The sequence below is a fragment of the Neospora caninum genome, chromosome Ib, assembly GCF_000208865.1.
Source record: "Neospora caninum Liverpool complete genome, chromosome Ib".
NCBI classification, from domain to species: Eukaryota; Apicomplexa; class Conoidasida; order Eucoccidiorida; family Sarcocystidae; genus Neospora; species Neospora caninum.
Window position 1 is genome coordinate 1,180,994 of NC_018386.1, and position 20,472 is coordinate 1,201,465.

The 20,472-nt window shown below is 50.1% G+C and overlaps 3 protein-coding genes across 3 annotated transcripts; 2 read left to right on the forward strand and 1 right to left on the reverse strand.

Annotated features, from left to right (window-relative positions):
• Positions 1 to 5,004: 5,004 nt before the first annotated feature.
• On the forward strand, positions 5,005 to 8,210 carry NCLIV_003760 (conserved hypothetical protein; the record flags this gene model as incomplete). The annotated part of the gene is made up of 3 exons (XM_003879877.1): positions 5,005 to 5,553; positions 6,325 to 7,524; positions 7,809 to 8,210. The coding sequence occupies 3 exons, from the start codon at positions 5,005 to 5,007 to the stop codon at positions 8,208 to 8,210; spliced, it is 2,151 nt and encodes a 716-aa protein (XP_003879926.1).
• A 1,363-nt stretch (positions 8,211 to 9,573) lies between these two features.
• On the reverse strand, positions 9,574 to 12,654 carry NCLIV_003770 (protein with signal peptide plus Thr stretch,possible mucin, related; the record flags this gene model as incomplete). The annotated part of the gene is made up of 4 exons (XM_003879878.1): positions 9,574 to 9,945; positions 10,589 to 10,765; positions 11,537 to 11,847; positions 12,093 to 12,654. The coding sequence occupies 4 exons, from the start codon at positions 12,652 to 12,654 to the stop codon at positions 9,574 to 9,576; spliced, it is 1,422 nt and encodes a 473-aa protein (XP_003879927.1).
• A 2,161-nt stretch (positions 12,655 to 14,815) lies between these two features.
• On the forward strand, positions 14,816 to 16,180 carry NCLIV_003780 (conserved hypothetical protein; the record flags this gene model as incomplete). Its single annotated transcript, XM_003879879.1, has 1 exon — positions 14,816 to 16,180. The coding sequence occupies one exon, from the start codon at positions 14,816 to 14,818 to the stop codon at positions 16,178 to 16,180; it is 1,365 nt and encodes a 454-aa protein (XP_003879928.1).
• Between the last annotated feature and the right edge of the window lie 4,292 nt (positions 16,181 to 20,472).

Below are 20,472 nucleotides of genomic sequence, written 5' to 3' on the forward strand. Positions count from 1 at the left end.
CTCTCTACCTCCGTTTCCGCTCCTCTCTCCACTCCTCTCGGCCTTCCTAAGCGTTCTGAGCCTCTGCCTCGCTCCTCTTCCGTTCTGTTCAACTATTCCTCCGACCTCCTTTGCCTCTTAAAACCTGTTCGGCTTTCCTTCAGCAACTTGCGGCGTCGTCTTCTTCTGTTCCGGCGCTCCTGGTCCCCGGTGCCAACAGTGGTGAACGCCTCGCTTGCTCAGCTGCACGCATATCGGTCTCTTCTCACCCTAACCCCTGTCCTCCTCTGTCTAAAAAAGGCGTTGCCAAGAAAGACGAGAAGCCGGGAGCAACGCCAAGGGACAAAGGGGAGGGGACGCGAGGACCAAGATACGGGAAGATCCGAGGAACACGGGGTGACAGCCAGACGGAAAAGTCAAAAGAGGCGACAAGGGAGCATCCGGAGGTCTAGAGAGATACCGCGAGTCACGCCAGCGCGTTGAGGAAGGCGGAGAGAAGGCTCAGAACAACGACAAGGTTCAACGGCAGTGACCGAAAGGAACGGGAAAAAGTACTATCGGCAGGGAGAAACGAGCATGCGTGGGTGATGTAGAAGAGGAGAAAACAGCTTCAAAGGCAGTGGACTACACTCGTGACTGGGTTGAGTACCTTTGAGACCGTTCCAGCTGCGATATTTCCCAGGCTTCTGCGCTCGCATACGGCCATAGGTCACGCCCGTTTTTTTACGCTACGCCCATGGGACAGCGAAAGACAGGAAAGCATGGATGTTCATGGACATGCATCGAGGTGGATAGACCAGTAATCTGCTTCGAACACCGAAATACAGACACACACATACTCGAGAGAGGACGGCCTACCCATGAACCACTGATGTGTAGGATCCGTCCATGCGTCCCTACACATACAGATATTTTATGAGATAAATAACACCTCTGTACTTCAAACTGTGGAGCGTACAGAGAGAGGTGAGTGTGCAATTGCACGTATGCAGAGGATTGCTGGTCGTATCCTCTTTGCGCGTCGGGGAGTCGCCGAGCTTCCGAAAAATCATAGGACCAAGAACCTCGGGAGGAGAAAACGCCGAGGCAGGCACGCTCACGTTGGGTTTTTGCCAGGCCAAAAAAAAATCAAAAGAAAAAGCACCGTATCCTGACAGAAAATCGCCTGTTTGTGAGAAAAGAGGATCCGTGAGTTTGGTACTTCCAAGAGATTTTTGTCGAAGCGGGACGCCTGTGCTCTCGCACATCGGCGAGGGAAGCCGCGAGGAAATCGAATGTCGCAAAACGTGAACCACGCAAACGCCTGTTTCTTTCGCTGCCTCCTCACGCAGTCTAAAATGTAGTTTCCCTCCCCTAGTCGTCGTTTTTTCCTCCTCCCTGTGCGAATCCACGAGTCTCACCCACGAGTCTCACCCACAAGTCTCATCCACGAATCTTGTGAGCGAGCGCGACTGGTTGAGCGGGAATTGAACGCTTGCAGCCGACAAAACGGGGAGATTCAGTTAATAAAAAAATGGTTGAAGACAGACACGTGCCCTTTTTCGTCCATGAGTTTGCAGCAAGAAACTGGAGCGAATTTCGCAGCGAAACAAACACGGAAAAAAAGCCACAGTGCCTCGAGTTTGCCGGGAACGGGCTACTGCGTGTCTTTTCGACAAACCGGTTGTCGAGAGCGAGAGGCGAGAGGGAGCGAAGGCGAAAACAAAGAGCGCGTGAGCAAGAGCGATGACGACTCTCAGCAGGTGTTCCTTTCAGGAATAAGCGAGAAATGGCCTTTTGGTCCCGGAAAAACTCGCAACCTCCCGACTGGACTCCATTCGGAGCTAATTCCAGCTTCGACCGTTGTGCTCGCAACGAGAGGAAGAGAGACAGGGGAAGAAGCTAAGCACTATGCAGCCGGTACGTTCGCCCCCGTTGCGCCTCTGCAGCCATTCCGCGAGAGTTCACTTGACATTCCCCGTCATTTCTCCCGGGCGTTTTGCAACTCCCGCTCCGTTGTCTCCCCCCGCTCACGAACGAAGGCAGAACGAAAGCTCCACGCGAATCTCTCCGCTCGTGTTCAGCGACGGAGACAGGAGAGCTGTCCACGGCCGTCGCGAAAAAGTAAAAGTTATCGACGACGCGAGAAAAACTTGCCAGTGTCACCCTGTCGCGAGCATCTAGAGGGAAGAGAAACGCCATATAGAGGGACAGGTGCGGGCAGAACGAAAGCGCTGACGAAGTTCTAGACATAGACGGCGGGGGTCGCTTGGCAGTTTATTCCGAGACTGACGCGCTCGGCTCCCCCGAGCGGCGCAGAATATTTCAGGAAGACTTCTTTCCCTCGCGTTTCGTGTGGTGCTTCTGAGCGAGGACGGTGGATGCGACAGGCTGTCGCCAGTGTCGACCGTTCTACCACGGTCGAGTGTTCTCTCTCAGCCTTGCAAGAAACACGGACTGGTCTGCAGACAGCCGGGAGAACTTCTCGGTTTGCTGAAACGTCTGCCTGCGTGGAAGAAGGGTGGTCGAGGTATCCTATTAACCTGTTTCCGCAGGTCGAAATTTGGCGTCTAGTGTTGCGAGCGAGGCTGTGTGATCCCTTGTGTCAAGCACAGCATCTCGTGTGTTCTGGGATGCATTTTCTCGCAAAAAGTGAATCACGCAAAAAGACCGGCCTGTCCAGCGAAGGTACAAGGTCGGTGCGCCGCGACGGTCATCGAGAAGGTCTACATGTGGTGCGAATATGAGTGACTGTGTACAGTGCAGAGAGATGCTTTTACGCGTACTCGAGCTGGGAACATCAGTAGCTAAAACGAATGGACTTGACTCGAGGTGATGTGATGACGAAATGGCAAACACGGCCAGGAATGAAGGCATTTAAACCATGTCTTTCACTTTCGGGGGTAGGGAACTGTCTCAATCGACTGCTTGCTCCTGGTTTTGTGGCATTCAGGCAGAGTGCGTTTCTACGAAATGTGACTTCCGCTCCTGCTGGACAACACGTGTCCCAGTACGGAACCTTCGACAAGAGGGAACACTTACGCCCTGCCTTCTTGAATCAGCATGTCTGTGCCCAGGTGCTCTGGCTACCTTGTGAAAGAACCACGATTACTAACTGGGTAGGTAAGTGCTCCAGAGAGCCCGTCAACCTTCAGGTCTAATAGATAATTTTGTGATCGATCCAACACGTGGCGAAGATTAGTAGCTGCCTTGCGATGGGACAGGGCACCGCGAGGGAAAGATGAAAAGATCCTCGGGAGCGAGGACGTCCAAACAGAACCCGTGGCGGCGTCGAGTTTCAGCGTGCCACGTGCTTAATCCACAAAAAACGGAGCTTCCGCTTTGCAGAGATGTTCGTGAGGAAAAGTTCAATAGCTGAGCACGTGGGGGACTGTATGGCGGATCCACACCGCCACAACGCCTTTCGAGGAAAAACGAGAAGTCTGTGCCAGGAGCTAACAGTTCTACAACAGGTGTCGCCTTAAAGCCACCCGAGTGACGGTCTGTAGGGATCACTTCAGTACGCAGAGTCTGCCGAAACCTCGCAGCAGATAAATGTGTGCCACGGACCGAATTTTTTCCGTCAGAAACAACAGCCGTTTGGGCTCACTACACACGACCTGGAGACGTCCTCGCCTAAAAAAGCTCGCACACACCATTCCAAGATACGCATCCCAAGGCTCTTTTGCGCGAATGATGTGGAAATGCATGTTGTCACGTGGCTTCAGTAGTGAATGCTTCGCCGCGCGCGGTGAACATATCTGAGAAAGCTTCGTGGCAAATCGTCTAACCAGTTTGTGGGGTCGTGAAACTCTCCACCTCATGTTTTAGTGCCCAGCACCTGCGTCTTCCGCATTCCAAGAGAAAGTCCCTGATGGTCTTTACCACACACTCTGTTTTATAAAAGTGAGCTTGGAATGCCTCCAGTGCCAGGACGTCTTGCTCCCAAAACGGTTTTCGATGTGCGCCGCAGCCAGGTTCCGGCGCATGCACGTGCACATCCCGAGCGAAGATTGCTCGTACTGCAACGTCGTTGTCCCTTGTCGAGAAATAGCAAACCGCGTGATCCGCTATGTCTGTTCCCTCTCGAAAATCATCTGCGGTTTCCGTTCCAAGGCCGCGTATCCAATGTCGGTTTCTTAAAAGAAAAGCGGAGGCTCGGCCGGTGTGTGCTCCGTTGTGCGCAGAGGCACGGAGCAGGACACACTGGCAGGCTTCAGGGTGGTGTTCTCCGTGTTGCCTCATCGAAGTTCTTTCTTGGGACAAAAATAGGACAACGAATGCCCAGACACAATCTTTCGAGGATGCCTGCGAATGACGCTTTAATCCGTTTCTCATCCTGGAGTGTCTCGCGTACTTTGGCGCCGGCGCCTAAACGACGCGCGGCATTTCCGGGTGTTGCATCGAGTCGACGTGGACGGTGAAATCCCTTTTTTTTTTTGAAAAAGTTGTTTGACACGCAGGCAGGGGGAGCCCAACGCGCCATTCCGCAGAATTCTTTTTCCTTCTCCTGCCTCGTTGTTCGTCTTCTTGAGCGGCGTTTCCAAGTTGAGTTCAACCGTCCGTTTCCTTCGGTTCCGTTTGTGGGCCGCGTGATGCACTCTATTCTTGTGTTGCGTGACTAGCGACGTCCTTCAAAGGAGCGTTTTTCTGACGTTATAGGCCTCTTCCCTTTGAATTTCTTCTCCAGGTTGTTTGCCTTGATGCTGCTTCTCTTCATCCCTTCGTCCGTGTCTCACGTTTCTCGGTTCACCCGCTCCATGTCTTTCATCTTGTCTCAGGCCGCCTGACCTCTGTCTCCGCTGTCTCCCCGCCTTCGCCCCCCGTGGGTTCTGTGCCTGGCTTCCCAAGCATGTCGATAACTTTCTGGTCATCTCCATCACCGGTGAGCCTTTGCGTCTCGCCTGATGTCTAGGTTTTTGAGCTGCCGAGCTCCATGGGGTCCGTCGAACTGTCGCCCCGCCCTCTCACGCCGGTGACTAGGCGAAGATGCCTGACATTCCTTTTCACAAATTCGTCGGCAACGCGACATGCGCGGGAGACCTGATGTTTCGGAAGGCAGGAAAACCTGCAAGCGCGCATCTCCTGGCGCCAGGTGTAGGTACACGGCGTAAAGCACTGCGCCAGCCTTGTTCGAGGGAACATGCCGCTCGTCAGTGGTCGCATCCCTTCAGAAAAAGATGGGAAGTACTTCGCGGCCAGGAGTCATCTGCGGTTGCCAACCCCTGCCTCAAATCTTTTTCTCCTGCTCCGTGCTCTCGACTAGCGGCGCACGGGTCAGAGCATCAACGGCAAATCTCAAGTCGATTGCTTGCCTCACGCCTGACATCGCGACCTCTCGCTGGCTGCTGGAACATCCTTCCCGTCTCTCGCGGAAAAGCTGCCTTCTCGCTTCCGAGAGAAACCCGCTCCTTCTCTTCAGTCATCGTTTCCCGAAGCAGAAAAGGTACACGCGTGGACGGGGGGGGACAGCAGTCGGTGCCAGGCAGAGGAAGAAAGCGGTATCGATGCTCTGTGGAGACGTGCGAAGAGGAAGGCGAGCGAAAGGAATTCGACGACAATGGATTGCCTCGGCTTGTCCGAAGGGCTGTTGAGGTAGGAGCACTCCGAACCTCTTTTTCAAAGAGTCAATCTCGCCACCTCTAGACGCATCCTGAACGTTCTTCAATACATCTCCGTGTGCGTGCGTTTATGGGTACACGTCTCCAGCAGAGATGACGAGGCTTGTAAGAAAGGAAACAGCCGGCAGCTCTGCAGGGAAAAAAAGCGGGTGTCTTTGTGGGCCTGAAAGTGCATGGCGTTTTTGAGACTCCGCATGGAGCTCGCCGCCGCGCCCGCCTCATCAGAGGAATTAGGAAATGCTAAAGAGAAAGAGACAAAGACATTCGATAGTAAATTAACGCAACTCGTGCATAAGGAGGCTACCAAATCGGAGCCCTAGTCGGAACTCGCCCGAGGCGGGACTGCTGGAGGCTCGATAATGGCTCTGTACACAAGAGTCCTACAAGGGATACCGAGCAAGCAGAGAACAATTAGGTTCCTATCTCGGGGTTCTTCTCGTCGTTTCCCGCGTGAGCTTTATTAGAGAGGGAGACGGAGAGGAAGAAACACCGTTGCCACGCGCCTTTGCATATCTCCCCTCGTCATCCTAGGCACGCGTTTCCCCCGCTCTCTCTCTCTCTCTGCTCCACACCTTGAAAAGACTTGTCTCACCCCAGAGGAAATGTGGTTCAATAGAAGGACCGGTATGGGTCTGTCCTTTTCCATAGATCCTGTTTTCTCCTGAAGTGTGTGACGATATTTTCAGTGGCGTCTTATGTTGTATGCCGCTGTCGTCGCGCCGCTGTCTTCCTCGCTTACTTTCAGGCTTCCTACGTGCCCCGTGCGGTCCCTCTATCATTCTGGAAAGCCCAGGCGGATCAGGCTCTTCGGCTCCTTCCCTCCCTCCTCCCCTTCCACTTAGCGTCTCTGCTTCTCGCGTACGCTCGCGCCGGCGTGCGGCACCCGCCTCTGGCAGCGGCGATTGTCCGTCAGTTCGCCGACATCTCCAGTCGACAGCGGTATCATCCGCTTCTGCTGTCTCCGCGCTCGACCCTCTATGCGAATTCGCTTGAGGGGGGTAACGAGAAACTGAAGAGGCGTTCCGCGCACATGGGCTCGCCAGAGGAGACAGAGGAAGAGCGGCAACGCGTAGACTTTGCTGCGTTTTCAACAGTGCTCCTCTCTCTCGAAAGATTACATCTTCTGCAGCACCCCCTCGTGTATGAACCTGCCGAGAGACTCCAGGGTGTTCTGCTCCATCGACTCCAGGGACACTGCGATTCTTTCACCTTCCGGCAGCTCAAGCGGCTGATGCTGCTCCTCGCGAAACTCTCCGCAGTTGCGAGTGCTCGATGTTCAACACGTGGGGTTGGCGCCCATGCTGATACTCACGGGGGAAGTGACGAAGACCTCCCACGGGTGTCAGCACAGATCCAGACAGAGGAAAACGAAAATAAGGGAGGGCAGGCAGGAGAAGCACGACGACCGCTCGAGAATCGGAGTTTCCTGGTGGAGGTGATGGTGGCAGCAGCAGAGAAAGCAATGGAAGCTGTCCGGCCCCCAGCTGACGCGGCCAAGGTGGTCGTCGATGATAGAGAAATGTTCCCGGTTGCGTGGTGTATAACCAGGTTTGACCAGATGCTCTTCTCCAAAATGGTTCGAAAAGACATACATGTCGCGGCGAGAGAGATTCCCTCGGACGGTGGGCAGGCTGTAGTAGGCACGGGAAATGAGGATTACGAAACAAGGGTTGGCCGACGAACAAGGGAACGGTCACGTGCAAATGAAGCAAGCGCAACGCCACCAGGAGGCAAAGCGTGTCCGAGGGAAAAGGAACAGGACGATGGATTCAGTTACAAGTTTGTTGCAGGCGGCACGGCGTATGATTATCCTGATGACGGACTAACAAAGGACATGATCGATATGTACACACAAGCTCGCGAAAAGCTTCTAGGATGTGCCACGCGAGGTGTCCGGACGATCATCGTCTCAAGACTCCGCTGCGCACCTCTGGACGCTGCTATGGTAAGGACTTACCACCTCCGAGAGAGGGCCTTGTGGAGAGGGGGAAACAAAAATTAAAGGCGGAAAACGAGCCTGTCGCCGTGCCGGAGCTTAGATGCGGTACTCCACAGTACACTGGACAGTCGCTGCATCCTTCTTTCTACGCTAAAGAGTCAAAAGCTGAGTTCCGCGTCTTTTCTATGCTCTGAGATACTCACTGGTGTGAGGCTGGGAAACGCGCGTAGGATTCGAGGATTTCGGTTGTGCATGTAAGCAGATAGTTTCCCCTGTTGCCTTTCCTGTAGGCGCTGGATGCTTATCTCCTCCTGAACGATCCCTACATGAGCACGAAAGCAGAGCATTACTTTTCTTTTGTTCTGTCCAACGCTAACGTCGAGGAGCTCCTCACGTTGGCGGATGGATTCAGACATTTACGTATTGCTCAGGGGCGCGTGTGGAATGTCTGGTGTCAGCACACTGAGCGCTGTCTCACGGACTACGCAGGCCAGGACAACGAAGGGGGAGACCGTGCAGATCCATCTTGTCGACTCCCGCCGATGGAAACTTTGCAGGCGGTGCGAGGCTGGTTTGACCTGCTCGGCCGAGCCTGCCCGCTGGCAGACGCGTTGCTAGTACAGGCGACGCTGAGGGCTGGACAGGAGAAGCGTTCTACTGTCGAGACCAGGTTCCCAGGGCGTGACATCTAGAGGACGGTGTGTAAAATCTAGGCATCAAATGAAACCCAAAAGTGCCCCAAAAAATTATTAGCGTGAAATGACCATCTCGTGTCGCATACGGGTTTTTCAACAATTCTTTTTGGCAACTTGCATATACTTCTAAAGTTAGCTGAGTATAGTGTCCTACAGCATGCCCGCCGAGCCAACGTGCAGAAAGGGCCAGTTCTCAAGCTTCTCGACGAAGTCGGAATTCAGGACGGCTGCCGCGTAGTCGAAAGTACTATATGCAGCAACTGCAGGGCCGTTTCAAATTTCGAAACGACTAGGTGGCCTTGCAGCCTCACTTTGTAACGAAATCTACGAAGTCGGTCTAAAAGCAATAGCGGTCTGTCGATGGCGATGATAGTACCACGCGCCGATGATTGTTTTGTCGAAGGTCCAATACTCGAATCGCACCTGTTTCAGAGACTCCATACGTACTAGTTCGTGGAGCACAAAAGGCAGGGAACGTCTGTTGAAACAGGTTTCACTGACTTCTTCTGCTACCACATAGTGAACTGCTTGAGGTCTTCCACAACGTAGTTGCTACTCGATCACCGGACACGTCTGTCGGTTTCTTATTGCATGGAGTGTTTCTAGGTTTGCTAGTAAAACAATTCGCCGGTTTTTCATTGTAGCTTCATCCGTGATTCTAGAATGCTAGAACCGAGTGTGCTGGTAGGCTGTGGACACTCTGCCCATGTGGTGTCGCGAACGTGCTACCCAGCCACAGTGTTAAGACGAAATAACCTGGGCATCGCTGTGGATTTTTCCAATGTGCGTACGGGCGAATTGATTTTAGGTTGTCTATGCGCACACGAACACGCCGAGGTGTAGAACTCTACCACTTCAGAAAGTTGTGAATCCCCTCGGCTGCATGCCGCATGTTGGCGTTCAAGCTGACTTCTAGAAGGGACGAGCACCCGCATCATGGCTGTCAAAAGGAGTCCGTTGGCCCGATTTTGCAGCCGAGATACTGTAGCATCTCTTCGATGAGGAAAACGGTATGGCGTTGCGGGTGTTCGTGCAGCCGCAATGCCTAGAGCAGAGTTACGCCGAGGAGCTTTTACAGTCGAGCACAACCCCGGACCAGAAAAAATCAATGCCAAAAGGTCACAAACGCGCAAACACTGATCAAGAGCATTTGCACTGCAGTCCGACGAAATGCTTTTTTGACAGTAGCCCGATACAGGGGTGAGATGACAATGGGGAGGAACCGGAGAATCGACACATTTATACAGAGAGATTTATATTCCTTACGTGCTTTTCCTTTTTTGTCACACTCCCAGCAACACGGAATAGCGTATGGGCTTTTACGTGTGTTTTTACTTCATCTGCTTCTTCCCGTGTGTTCCTATTGTGCGTCCTCCTGGGACTCCGCGTCAACACCGGCGATGGACAACCTTTCGGAGTCGTTGGTAAGCTTCTTGAGAAGGTCGAGGACACTTACTCGGGGTAGAAGAGCGCCACTCAGATGCGACACGGGCGTGCCGCTTGGAAGTGGCCGCAGCCGGAATTGAGGGTCAGAAGGCTCACCGCCCATCCTATAGTTTCTTGAGGCGAAAGCTTGGGAAGGAGACAAGGGCTCGCGTCCTAACTTCCAGCGGAGAGCACTATCGTAGAGAAGGGGGGCCACAGACGTAGGGTCTGCAACGAGTTCCAGAAGTGGAAGAAATCGTCGAAGTACCTCGAGAATGCTCTGGTGTCTGTATGTGAAGGATCGATCCTGTGAGGAAATCCGCATTTGCGTGACAAAACTCCCCCCTCGTCGTGAAGAAGAAATGGGTGACGGAAAGAAGGGGACAGAAAAGGATCGAAAGGCAAAAGCCTTGTACGCGGTGTGAGGATACAGGACGAAAACGAGATGCAAGGGAGCCGATGACAGGTACGCGAGTGCGAGGCAAAGGATTGGAGTACAGGCAGCGAAATGTTCGGCAGATGAAAAAGGAAGAGGATGAAAGGAGGAAGATACACGGAGACAGAAGACGATAGTTCAGCGACACATCTGTATCTTTTGGAGAAAATGCAACGTGCCCTACTGTATGTTCTTTGGTGTGAAAGCTGTGTCGTACTCCTTGTCAGTGCAGATGGTTTACTACCCGACAGCCACAACCGTGCTGGCAACGAACAAAACCTTCTGCTACAGAGATCTGGAGCAATTTCTCCCATGCCCGTGAAGTTGCCGCTCACGCATGAATCAACTAGAACTCATGCAACGTCAGACCTGGAGGAGTTTTTAAAACTTGATACAGATCTTATCCGTGTCGTACGTAGGATAGGTTACCGCGGCATGCATACGAGCAGAGATCGGTCTCTCCAGCAGTAAAACGCACGCAGATTGTTCCACTCACATCTACAGTGATCCTTACCAGGTCGCCGAGCCTGAAGTCTCCGCGAGAGGACTCGAAGGCGTCGTGGTCGTACGAAACGCCAGACCAAAACGCCGCAAGAATGTCGCCGTTTTCGGGGAAATCAAGTGGATCTCTCAGCATGGCTTTCCCCAGCAGAATGTGCCCTCCATCTTCAGTTTCGCCCACTTTCCTGAGCTACAAGGTACACGGTTTTGCCGGCAAAACAGACATGACAGGAACCTGTGGAAGTCATAGACTTCTCGGCTCTTACCGGGACGCACGCAGTAGTTCAAAAAATAGGGGCAACAATATAGTATGTATCATGTAGTGCAATATCCATACCTGCATTACCCATAACTACTCCTGTTGTGCCTAGAACATAACCGATGTGGAATAACCTTAATGTAGTAGGATATTGAAATCCGTGTTGGATTTCAATATCCTACCGATCTCCATGTTTGCATGGAAGCTGTAGTCATTAACACTCCACGTTTTTTTTAATTTATCCTTTTTTATTTCTGTCCTTTCTCCTTTTGTTTTCGTTCTCGGAAGCACGACCGGACCTGTGGATCTGCGATGCTGGAACTTTCTGCCCGTGCCACACCACATAGCTAATCTTCCAACACAGAAGAGGTAACAGCAACGAATGGCACACGCAGAGTTGAAGACCAAGAACAAAATTATAGTGAGGAAAAAAACGAATTACATCAAACCAGGTCGCAACTAAGCGCGTGGCTGGCGCTGGGATTTGCATTGCTATCCGTCGTAGCGAACTGTTCGTTATAAATGGCAAAGCGGGGTCCTGTAACAAAACTAGGAAAACGCAACTTCACTCAAGCTTCTCGTGTGCCACATATGTTGATATAGGTCCCCAAATTGAGGGGTACTGACTCATTGGGAATCGACTCGTACATACGTTTCATGTTTTGTTTTTAGCTCGTCTCCCGTAATGGGGCAAAAACTTACAACGTCCACGACATTCCTGTACATGTGTTCATTGTTGATTACACCGAGATGGACCTGATTTGCTTGTTCGTTCATCTCGGGGCAGATGGTCCCGAAATCCACGGTATAGTCATAAATGAGAGATGGCTTCTTATCCATATATTCTCCGGGGCCCAGGGGATCGGCAAAAGTCCCGATATATGCGTAAGCTGTAATGTCCAATGTACTGTGTATCAAATTCTGAATCATGTAAATGTCCCTGGAGGATCCACAACGAGTTTGAAAAGCGAGCTTGCCAGACCACCAGATCTTCATCGCAAGGTTATACAGGTCTGAGAAGGAGCAAGATAAGCAGGACAACCGGGACATCTGCCTACAGCTACCTAGTTGATATTTATGCAGCTGTATATTTTTAGATAGGTGAAAGCAACTGTACATAACATGTCTTTGTTATGTGGAAAACCAGTTAGCATTATAACAGTTTGTTGCAAATGCAGAAGTAGGAAGACGCACGAAGTTGGTGGTATCCAGCAACGACACTGGTACACAGCACACACGTTATTTCCGTTTCTCTCACCTGTGGCTCCTGCTTCATGGACACGTCCTACGACTACGCCTAAAGGGGGTCTTTTTGGAGCCTCTCCTCTGGCAAAAATGCATTCAAGATCTGCTCTGTTCTCTTGCAAGTCGTCAGTCGATCTAATATTATACGTCTTTTGGCTGTCACAGGAACCATCAACGGAACCGAGTCCACTGTCCGACGAATCTTCACTGAGAGTCATTTCTGGATCCACGATAGTCCGGAAAATATCGTCGACAAATTCAGACGCAGTCCGCAAAGCCTCGTATGGCAGTTTTGCTATCTCGACTACAGGTGGAATGACAATTTGTTGAAAAAGCTCCACTGCATGCATCACGACTGAAAGTTCTTCTTCAACAGGATCGAGATATTCCGTTTCAAAATTAACTTTACTTTGGTGGACCGTGACCGCATCAGCAACCCGTTTGAGTGCATCGGAAAAGAGCTGTTCGAGGAGTGTCTTCCTGCCCAACAAGCCTTCAGGTTGGACTGCTTCTTTCACTTCGTGTGGAACTTCTTCTGCGGAAGATTCCGTGAATTTTTGTGTCTCCGCCTCCATTGAAGTACCCGGAAGGTGGGAAGAACCGATGGATTCACACAGCACATTTTGATGGACGGCACTGAAACACAGAATGGATGTACAGAAAAGCACAACGCACAGGCGTGTATTCATTGAGCGGGGGATCGCCATTGTCTTTTCTGTTTGCACGTGGGTGCGTCGGAGGAACACTCTCGTCAGCATGTCACGATGCAGAGAACAAGTGGGAACAACGAACTCTGAGAGACGTAGGAAAACGCGTTCTCAAACCTGTCGGGCCTAGAGCAAAACCAGCCACGATTGATGTCGGCAGTAACAAGATACCTTTTTATAGATATGTATATATATTTGCATACACTGTCGAGATAGGAGGCAGGTAAAGCGCTCAGTTATGCATACATTTTAATGTATCTACTTTGGTACACACACGTTCCGCCACGAAATAAGAGCCAAACGTCAGGCTGCAACTGAGCGAGAAAAGTACAGCGAGGTAAATCTATTCTATATATTCGTGGCAGGTGGGGTCAATCAATCATGAATGAGACAGAGACAAGCTTCCTTTACACTCGTCAGATGTCTCTCTGGTTCTGCGGGCCGCGACAAAAAATAGAAGTGGCTGCTGTTTTCTTCGTCCCGCTACGCAACGTGTTTTGACGTTGTCCGTGCCCTGAGGAGTAGGCCGGCGGGGAGGGGGGTTGGCTTCAGCATGACCCGTCGCCGATTGGAAAGTCACACTTTTTGGACACATAATGGAACAGGTAGTTTTCATTCGGACGGCCAAATATGCATACATCGAGGGGAAAAGTGTCAGTGGAGACAACTGGGTCCTCGAGGCATAGACAATTGGTGAGAGGACCTCATTTGCTTTCTCCCCTGGGCTTCCTGGTTGGTTTGCGACGTTTGTGTATTCCTGCCTATAATTATGACTACATATGTAGTGTGTTTGCAGTTTCCATATGTCCGAAAGAGACAACCAAAGTTGAGAACTCTGCATCACCTACTTCGCAAACTTCGCAAGCTATAAGCACAGTTGTGCGTTTTAAGTACCAGCACGTGTTCTAATAAAGTTGCGGCGCCCAAGGGGAATTTGCAGTCAGACAAGCGACCTCATGGGACCAATAGGTCAATGTTTCAATTTATATAATTCTTCTCATACTAAGTGTGATACGATTCCCGTTTCGTGGCACCACCCAAGCATACCGTTGACAAGGCTGCTGTTCTGCGATTTATACGTTCAGCCAGATAATTCATGTACCCGATTTGCATGTCAAAGTGACTTCTTGCTTTTTCATTCCTGAATCAGGTATTACTGCTTCACAGTGGAGACTGCAGACCCCTACGAATTTACAGGACGTAATCAATTCGCAGCGTGGGTGGAGTTCCAAATTGACGGGTATCAGTTCACACCCCGTTGAGAGCGAGGGGAGGAAAGAACGATACACGTTCATCAACGGCATCCGTTACTGTGTTATCCGACCTCTTTTCTCCGCATGACTGCTGAAAGTTGACAAACAGGTTTTGAACTTAAAACCGTTCACCGGAGGTGAAGGATATTCTGATGGAGCAGATATTCGTTTTTGGTGCTGCGCCCTCCCTGTTAGCCATGTTACAAACAAAGGGAGTATGTGGCAACATCAGACATACGACGGCCGAAATATTTCAAGAGAAAACATTTTGACGAACAGAAAAGCCATGACTAATAGAGGTGCGCTGCTTCATCAAAGCTATTTCAATCACATTCTCTACTTGCTATTGAATAGAACGAACAATCATATGTTTCAACGTCTTTCAGAAGAAACGTTCATTGTCGTCAGCCTACCAATGACTCAAGATGTCACATGTAGCTGAAATTTCTTTTATACTCTTTTTCCTCTTTCGTCTCTTCAGTAATTGTTTTCTTTGTGGACTTCCGCATCCTGGTGGTGCGTGGGCTTTCGCTGTTATTGTAGAAAGGGATGCCCTTTCAGCACGACAGCCTGTAGAAGCCGGTGCTGTCGTAAGAGTCGTTCCTGTACGAGAGAGCTCTACGGCAGACGTAGCGGCACAACCACTTGCCAGCTTGACCAGCGGAAGTTCACATGACCCTTTCCCAGCACGTGCGGTTGAAAACGCCGAAAGTGTTGCCTCTCAGAAGGGAAAAAAGCAAGGTCACCTTCTGCTTATTGATACGCTGCTGTCCTTCATGTGGGAAGACAGTAGCGCAGCGCCCAAATCCTTTTCCGGTGAGACTAGCAGACAGGCTCGGCGTCTATCCTATTCAGCCGCTAAAACGCTGAGAGATGAAGAAGGCGACGGGGGAGTAACTGACCCTCAAGGAGTGTTCGTTGATATAACCAATGCAAATGTCAAAGGAGGTAGGACAGGAGACACGAAAGCCAGTGCGTTTTCAATCACTGGCGCACACCTAACAGAAACGAAAATGGCCATGGAAGCAAAGACGTCTAGCACCAAAAGGAATATCAATCCTGATTGCTTAGGAATTCAGCGAATGGAATTGCACGGGAATGCCGACAAAGGTAGGATCCAAATGTGTGACAATAACCAGAAGCGGTATCGTCGCTTGGCCATCCATGAAGTCACGGTTTCAAGCCTGAAGCAGTTGTTCCTGCCTAGAGCATATTTCGCCTACCAGTCAACTAGGAATCCTGTTTCTGGACATGAGGGGAGCTCTCAAAAACCAGACCGAATTGTGACTAATCCTAACGCTGACCTCACCTACAACCAAGATTCTTTTAGTTACCGCAACCATCATCTAACGTTGCACGGCAAGGCTCCCCTTTTTTCTCCCTCTAATTCGGCAGCTCGCCAGCCTACAACGATAAGACCGTCATCTGCTCTCTCAAACATTCACTTAGATGAACGGCGAGAAAGGCGTTCAAAATTCATCTCGTTTCAGCAGCTCGAGAGTCGCTTCGATCAGTTACCTATGAAAGAGCGGGATGATCTTGTGAATCATGCTGCATCTCGGGCAATTTCCCACCTCGAGTGGCTGTATGAATGGCAGAAAAAGTACGCTCCCAGCCTTCTTCTAGTTCAGCAAGAACGAGATCTCGCAGACTCTGCTTCTGCCTCTGAAGATGATTATGAAGAGTACGTACGAGATGTTTTCCAAGGGCGTCCGGATGTCTCAGGAGAAGACGATACCGTCGCTCCGGAAGACGCGAGTGATGCAGAAGAAGATGAGAGAAAACGGCTTTACCATTACAACGGAAACGAAACAAAAAGTAATTCCATAAGAGTCAAACAACATCGGGAAGATATGCCCGCAGATGAGAAAGCTGAAAGTATTGCAGAAGGGCAGGCTCTATGGGATGAGACGCTCATCAAATTGAAGAGAAAAAATATACCTAATATAACTTACACAGTTGACCAAGTAAACGAAGATGTTGGAATTTTTCTCGAGAGGTACAGAGATGCTGTGTGGTCCCTTCCTCTTCAGCAGATTGTAAATGCCACACTCAATGGAGGAATCTTTCCGGAGCTCGTTGAGAGACAGGCTGCTGCTTATCCAGATCTCAAGAGAAATGTTGAATGTAATCCCGAGTAAGAAGGCAGAACAGCGGCGATGCCGGGCACGAAGAGCGTGTGCCCCGCGGCGGATATGTTTGCTCCCAGCTGCCTGCATCTCGACTTTTAGTGTGTGGTATAGAAGTTACAACCGCTTTAGTTTGCCGTCACATTATCAGTGGTATGAAGTACAGCATGTTTCATTCCGTCAAGCCAGATGCATCCCAACAAGAACACAAGGGCACAGATATGGGTATATGTATATATATATATATATACATATATATGTATATGTATATATATATATATATATATATATATAAATGTACACATCTGCCCCCACGTATCTGCATTACGTTTGTGTTCATATATATATATATATATATATATATATATATATGTATATACGTATTAGTTTTTTATGTTTCTAAATGACTGCCAGCGTACAGACAACACGATTTGTTTGCGCCTCGAGCTTGTGCCAAGGAGTTCAAACAGGCTGAGTGTTCCTCTTGGTGATTTCGTACGTGATGCTTATTTTGTCCCAAGTGTCCAGGTGTGTCAGAACCTGGGGAATTTCCTTCGCGACATTGGAACAAGCATGCGACGAGTTTTCCAGAATTCATACGCCTATGGAATCCATAAAAGGGCTGAAGAGCTCGCTGGCTTTCTACACTATACAATCGTCAGTCAGACGGTGACGGAGGCTTTATTCGAATTTGTTGAACAGCACGTAACCGTTGCTGCGCTCGAGGCTGTTTTGAACGCGACTTCGTCTCTAATAGAAATCCCGTCGGAGAGTCAGGTCTTTAAGCTAATGAACGCCCTTCTTTCCCTTGGAGGCGAGTTCTATTCCCTTGCCGATATGACTGCGTTGGACTTCGAGGTACGAGACAGGGCTGCGCTGAGTTGCCAGCATGGAACATATGTGTTGCGTTTTTCAACACGCACGCATTTGGTTTAGTGGTCATGTGGTGGGGACTGCAGCCAACACGTTCCTACCTTTCAGCACCCCCCGGAAATCTCTTGACGAAACCTATAGAATGGGCTGGTTCCTAGCCTTTGCTGAGCACATGGAATGTACTACTGCGGATTTCCGCCGAACCTCCACGTAGACAAATTTTCGTTTACTTTCGACAGTTAATAAAGTAGCAACGAGTCCACATTCCTGTGTGAGTTGTTCGTAGTTGCTCTAACTGTGAGCACTCTTCTTTAGACCAGTACACGATACGTCAAATCCCGCAACGGCACATGATTGCGCGCCACCCCTTCGTGTCTTTTACGTTCGGCTCAGAATAAAAACCTTGTAAGGTCGAAGGTACGAAATGCCTTCTACTGCCGCCTGTTCAACGGCCGGCTACGATTTTGCAAGCCTTCCGGCATTCCTCCCTCAAGTGTCATCCGTATCCCACGAGAAACGGTGTTTGACCCGGCAACAGGATTCATCAAATTTATATACATGAGTGGATTTCAGTTCTCTTGTGAACAACAGGTAAGACACCACTGACTTCCCATTTGTGGAAAAACCGAAAGTGAGGAATAAGGACGCGCACACCTAACGCAGCCGTTCTTCTGTTTTAGAGAGAAACGATAAAAACGACAGAAAACCGAACCCCGGATCTGGCTTTCGTTGCTACCTTACCTGGACAATCATCTTCCAGGCGTTGTATCCTTGTTCCATTCACAAATTTCAGGGGTAGCATTTAACAATGTGTTCCCGGTGTTTTGTCTGCAAGCGTTCCACCTACAACGTAACTCATTCACGCTGTACAATTAAGGCGACTTCGCCACTTCTACTAGCGCAGAACACGTGATTCAAAGATAGTAGGATATCCTGTTTTCCTTCTTTCTGCTTTTGCGTTCTGTGTTGTACGCAGGGAGGCTGCTTCGCCGATATTCCCATCGAAGGGAACAATTTCGATGGATTTTATATCTTGAGTGCCGTCGGCACCACAGGATTTCCCGTCTATGTCGGCTTCCGCGAGTTCCAAAATTTTCCTGAACTCCGACGGCTATATCTCTGGCAAGGATTAAGACCTTCAGTCGTGGACGCCTCTCAGGCATCCTGGGCCGCCATCACACCTTTTGTTCCAGAGACCTATTATGCAGCCACTCGAGTAAGGCAACCTGAAGAGGGTTATTTTTTATGAGGTGCTTTCGCCACCGCATCTGTCGATACGTAGCTACACGGAATACAAACGCGTAAAGGTAAACGCATCTACTCATGTTTCATGAATGTTGAGTGACGGTTCCTTATGCAGGGTCAGCTTTCCCCCTTCGCGTCCCTCGCGAGTTTATCACCACCAAACAACTGCTCGGATTTGCCTCCAGTACCGTATGGAGATACAAATACAAATTTTCCGACTTGTATGAACATCACTGCGGAGTGGGTTATAGGACGGGTGGCAGCCTTCGGAAACTGTAACGGTTTCCTTTATTCCCACGTGTGCATTTTCCCCGCAATTGTTGAAACGTTTTCAACCAGCAATCCGGAAACATGGCAACTTCAGGAGTCAAGCACGACAACGCGCGCCCCATCTACTGGCGCCCCAGGTGAACCCGGTCCTAGTCCCCCTGGCGGTGGGGTCCCTCCAGGTGGATCATCCTATAGACGGCTCGTGAGTCAGGCTCAGGCTGAAACAGTGATTGCTGGGAGTCCAAGAGGCAGAAAGAAAAACAACGAGGTAGAAGGCGTCGAGCACGTACAAGAAAACACGTACGTAAGCGGAACAAAGGAGTTTGAGGTGGTGAAGGAAGATCAGGTGGACTACATGCCGCCATTCACATGGGATATCATGGACAAGCGATGGGGACCTCCAAGCGAAACGCCATTTTTTCTAACGGGGGACGATTTGAAGAAAGAGACAGAGAAGCTGAAGCTGTTGTCTGGTACCAATGGGAGGCGTTTTCAGTCCGCCATTCCAGTCCACAGGTCACAGTTTATCGATGGGTTCAGCGGTCAGCTGGATATCTATATTCCTCCATTCCTGCATATCCCCCCGGATATCTGGTAGACAAAAGAGGACCGAATCGGTGTGACAAAGGGATGGAAGGAACTAGTGAATTTCAGTTGTATCTGTACATGTGTTACGTCTTCGAAGCTCCCACGCTTTGCACCGTTTGCCAGGCTTCTCATCGTTATGGTTTGGTGCTGTCGCTGATTGCCGCTTTTGGCCTACTATGAAGGACTGACTGAGGGATTAACATATATCTAGAAACTGCTCTAGGCGAGTAGGGCCTCGCGTCTAGTTTTCGTCGCTGTTGTCTCTTTTCTTCGAGCGAACGGCAGTTGAGCGCTCATAAGAGATTAGCTTTCTCCATTGTATGGTGATTCATCGATCACTCTGTCAAACTGACGAGTAGCCTAGGCTGCTTGTGTTGACTTGCGTCTGGGGAAATCCCAGTGAAAGTGCACAGTGGTCGTGGAATCGCATGATTGCGTAGTGTGCATTCACCGCAAGTCTGACGACAACTGAAAGATCATCTCGCTCATCTTGAAAATAATCCTGAACAGCGATAGCATGTGGCGCCACCTGTTATCGCTGTTTCTGACGCGTTTGCTGGCACTAGACCGAGAGCCGAGGTAACCATTGTTGCCAGTGCTTCCCACTAGTAAAATCCAGGCTACATCAACGCGAAATTATGCTAGTTTTGCGAGACACAGTGCCCAAATACTATCACTGCGAAGACACCCAACGAGAGAGGAGCGGCGAACCAATAGTTCTCTTAAGTGATGTAGGTTAGAGAATGCAGAATGGCCTTTATAACTAACGCAACTCGCTGTTACTTCTATTGTCTGATGTAAAAGGCACCCTATCGTCTTTCGCAGAAAGACGAAGAAGCCGTATTTGCTTCCTGCTATCCACCTCGACATTAGTCTGCTGGTTGTAGCGCTTGCGTCGTTTGGTATGGCATTGCTTTTTCTTTGCACACTTCCACTCTTCCCAACATTTTTCATGTGGAGGTCAACCTCATAGCATCATGCTTATGGAAGCAGTAAAACAATTTTAATCAACAGTGCATAGTTGATGTCGTAAAGTCGACAGCCAATACTGTAATTGGCAGTCCCCTTAGCGTAAGACACAAAAACGTATGAAAGACGGGGATGGATTTTGTGCTATACAAACTTGCGGTTCCGACTCTCGTTCACACGAACCTGGAGCCAAATGCGCCTTTCTGCTGTCATTCTACAGGGAAAAAAGTGAAGGCATCCGGCACAGTCCGCATATTACCCTTTCAAGTCAATATCGTCGCTTTTCTAAGTCCAGTCCAGGAGTCGCCTTCCTGTCCGACAAACTGTAGTGCTTGGCGGAGAACCCCCGTCGGTACATT